The sequence below is a fragment of the Impatiens glandulifera genome, chromosome 3 (genome assembly GCF_907164915.1).
Source record: "Impatiens glandulifera chromosome 3, dImpGla2.1, whole genome shotgun sequence".
NCBI lineage: Eukaryota > Viridiplantae > Streptophyta > Magnoliopsida > Ericales > Balsaminaceae > Impatiens > Impatiens glandulifera.
In genome coordinates this window covers 46,421,741-46,424,839 of record NC_061864.1, presented here as the reverse complement: position 1 = coordinate 46,424,839, position 3,099 = coordinate 46,421,741, and the positions used below count along the sequence as shown (strand labels likewise).

The 3,099-nt window shown below is 40.9% G+C and overlaps 1 protein-coding gene across 1 annotated transcript; it reads left to right on the top strand.

The window, feature by feature from the left end:
- The first annotated feature begins 450 nt into the window (after positions 1-450).
- On the top strand, positions 451-2,832 carry LOC124930279 (UDP-glucuronate:xylan alpha-glucuronosyltransferase 2). The gene is made up of 2 exons (XM_047470634.1): positions 451-733; positions 834-2,832. The coding sequence occupies exons 1-2, from the start codon at positions 478-480 to the stop codon at positions 2,387-2,389; spliced, it is 1,812 nt and encodes a 603-aa protein (XP_047326590.1). The 5' UTR covers positions 451-477; the 3' UTR covers positions 2,390-2,832.
- The last annotated feature ends 267 nt before the right edge of the window (positions 2,833-3,099 follow it).

Below are 3,099 nucleotides of genomic sequence, written 5' to 3'. Positions count from 1 at the left end.
CACCCATAGAGTTGTTAGCATATATATTTCTCCACGATTTCACCAAAAACATGACTAAGTTTACCATCCTACCCCCGACTTGACTTGTACGCTTCAACAACCAATCTGGATGAACTCTTTTAACAAAAGTGAGGGATAATAAGGTAATTTATTAACCACAATCATCCTGCTGAATCCTGATGGGCACATATTATTTTGATTCATGAGTCTGTCATGAATCAATACAATAATACATGATCTAATGATCGAGCTAGCGTTCTCTCTATTACTTGTCACGAAGAATATATATAAATAAATTATCTACTCCTAATTAAGTCGTAAGTCCTAACTACTACAGCTAATTTGGAAAAGAAAAACGTAGAAGCTCAACTACTCTAAGTATATATATATAGTTGTATGAAGTGTTATAACTAGCTTGTTTGTTGATTACTCATTACTCATTAAATATGATGATAATATAGGTGGTGGTGATCAATCATGGCGGCTAGTTTTGCTCAAAAATACTTGCAGAAGCTGCTAGTTTTGAAGGGCGGAAGCACACCTTCGATTTCCAAGGCAATGGTTATTCGAATCAACCTCTTCTTCCTTGCGCTTTTCCTCCTTGTCTACGCCCTTCTTCTTCTCTTACACCAGCCATCCGCGCCTGATCATAACATCAGGAGCTCCATTCGCGGTTATAGTTATAACTATTGCTCCATGCTCAACTCATGCAAAACCAGCCCTAAAGCCAAAGGTAATTATAACCAGGTATATATATACATACAACTGCCCTAATTATCATTCTGATATCATTACTTAAATATTACTAGCTAACTAGTTCATTATTTTTAAAGAACAACATCAAGGAGGTGATCAAGCAGCGAAAATAGATAAGATCAAGAGAGTGAAGCCAGCCTTTGCGGATGCAATATTAATGCAGGGAAAGAAGGGAAATATGAAGATTGGAATGATAAACATGGAAGATGAGGACTTGAAGGAATGGGAGCAGTACGCAGAGATGATAACAATTGAATATGACAAAGTATCGGAGCTATTTGAGTGGAAGCATCTGTTCCCAGAATGGATCGATGAGGAACAAGAGAATGAAGGAGGGTATATCTGTCCTGAGATACCTATGCCCATATTTGAGGACTACTACTCCTTTAATTTCGACTTGATTATGGTGAAAATTCCATGTGGGTCGAACCTCAGGGACGTTTTCCGGCTCCAGCTGCATCTCATGGCAGCCAAGATGGCGTTGGTGTTCAGATATCGTCGACCACCACCGAGGGTAGTGGTGCTGAGCAAATGTCGGCCGATGATGGAGATTTTCCGCTGTGACGACCTGGTAAGCAAAGAGGGGGACTGGTGGCTGTTTGAGCCGGACATGGGTACGCTGGAGAACAAACTATCACTTCCTATAGGATCATGTAATCTGGCTTTGCCTCTCAACTGGTCGGAGGAGGAGAATAATGAGATCCAACAACAACGAAAGAGTATTATGATGATGAATCGGGAACGTCGACGGGAAGCTTACGCAACGGTCCTACATTCGTCAGAGGCGTATGTTTGCGGCGCCATAACCTTAGCCCAATCCTTAATCCAAACCGGGACAAAGCGCGACCTTCTCCTCCTCTTGGACACATCCATCTCCATTCCTAAACGTGAAGCTCTTGCCATGGCCGGATGGAAGATCCATTTGATCAAAAGAATCCGCAATCCAAAAGCCGAAAAAAACTCTTACAACGAATACAACTACAGCAAGTTTCGATTATGGCAGCTTACCCAATACTCCAAAATCATTTTCGTCGACTCCGACATCATTGTTCTTCAGAACCTTGACCTCCTCTTCCGTTTCCCACAAATGTCTGCCGCTGGAAACGACGGTTCACTCTTCAACTCAGGCGTCATGGTCATCGAACCCTCCAACTGCACATTTCGTGTTCTCATGAAGGCCCGAAAAGACGTCGTTTCCTACAACGGGGGTGACCAAGGTTTCCTCAACGAGATCTTCGTTTACTGGCATCGACTCCCTAGACGAGTGAATTTTCTCAAGAATTTCTGGTCAAATTCATCCAGCGAAGCCCATTTGAAAAACAACTTATTTGGGGCAGATCCTCCAAAACTATATGCCATCCATTACCTCGGATTAAAGCCTTGGCTGTGTTATAGGGACTATGATTGCAATTTTGATATCGAGGATCAGCTTGTTTATGCAAGTGATGTGGCACATAAACGGTGGTGGAAGGTTCACGATGCAATGGATGCTCAATTGCAGAGCTTTTGTGGGTTGTCACCACAGAGGAACAATGATTTGAAATGGGATCGTATGAACGCTATGAGAATGGCCTTGCCAGGTGCCCATTGGAACATCACACTTACCGACCCAAGAAGATTAACAGCGGACTGACTGCAAATTTCATTGCTTTCTTCCCTCCCTCCTTGTCCATTTGTCCCCCCACCTCATTTCTTTCCTCTTAGTTTTTGTTTGTTTGTTTCCTCCTCAGTTAGCAATTTTTGAACATAAAAGTAACTAAATTGTTTCAGTGAAATCAATCTGTTACGACCCATTCTTCAGAGTTGCCTGCATCCGATCGACGGACCGATGAAGAAGGAGACGCACCGATCTATCGCCAGAGCGAAGACATAAATAACCATTATACGATTGGTCGAACTATGATCTCTGTAAATCGAACATGCAGCAAAGGATCCTTCGAGTCAGATGGAAGGACAGACATCTTCCCATGTGATAATAATTATTATCAAAGAGGCCCCTGGGATCTGCTTCTATTTTTAATTCACTCCAAATTATTAAAATACATATTAGCATTTCCTTATTTTCAATAAGTATCGTATCACATATTTTATCACTTATGAATAAAAGATTACAAATACTTTCTCTCATGTATATGTAAAGAAATTTAAATTGCACAAACATTTATACGGTAAAAGAAATGATAGAAAAACAGAGTAGAGGGAGACATTTATTCGGAAAATTTGATTAAATAACCTCATAGACGAGGTTATTTGATCTGGTGGTGACTTGTTATTTTTTTTGCGCTCGTGGTTCTATATTTTTTTTTATACGATATTGCTTTTGTCGCGAAACGATAAGTGAAT

Coding starts and splice junctions, on each gene's coding strand:
- LOC124930279 (XM_047470634.1), top strand. CDS start 478: ATGGCGGCTAGTTTTGCTCAAAAATACTTGCAGAAGCTGCTAGTTTTG. Junction 734..833: donor AACCAGCCCTAAAGCCAAAG/GTAATTATAACC, acceptor TTATTTTTAAAG/AACAACATCAAGGAGGTGAT.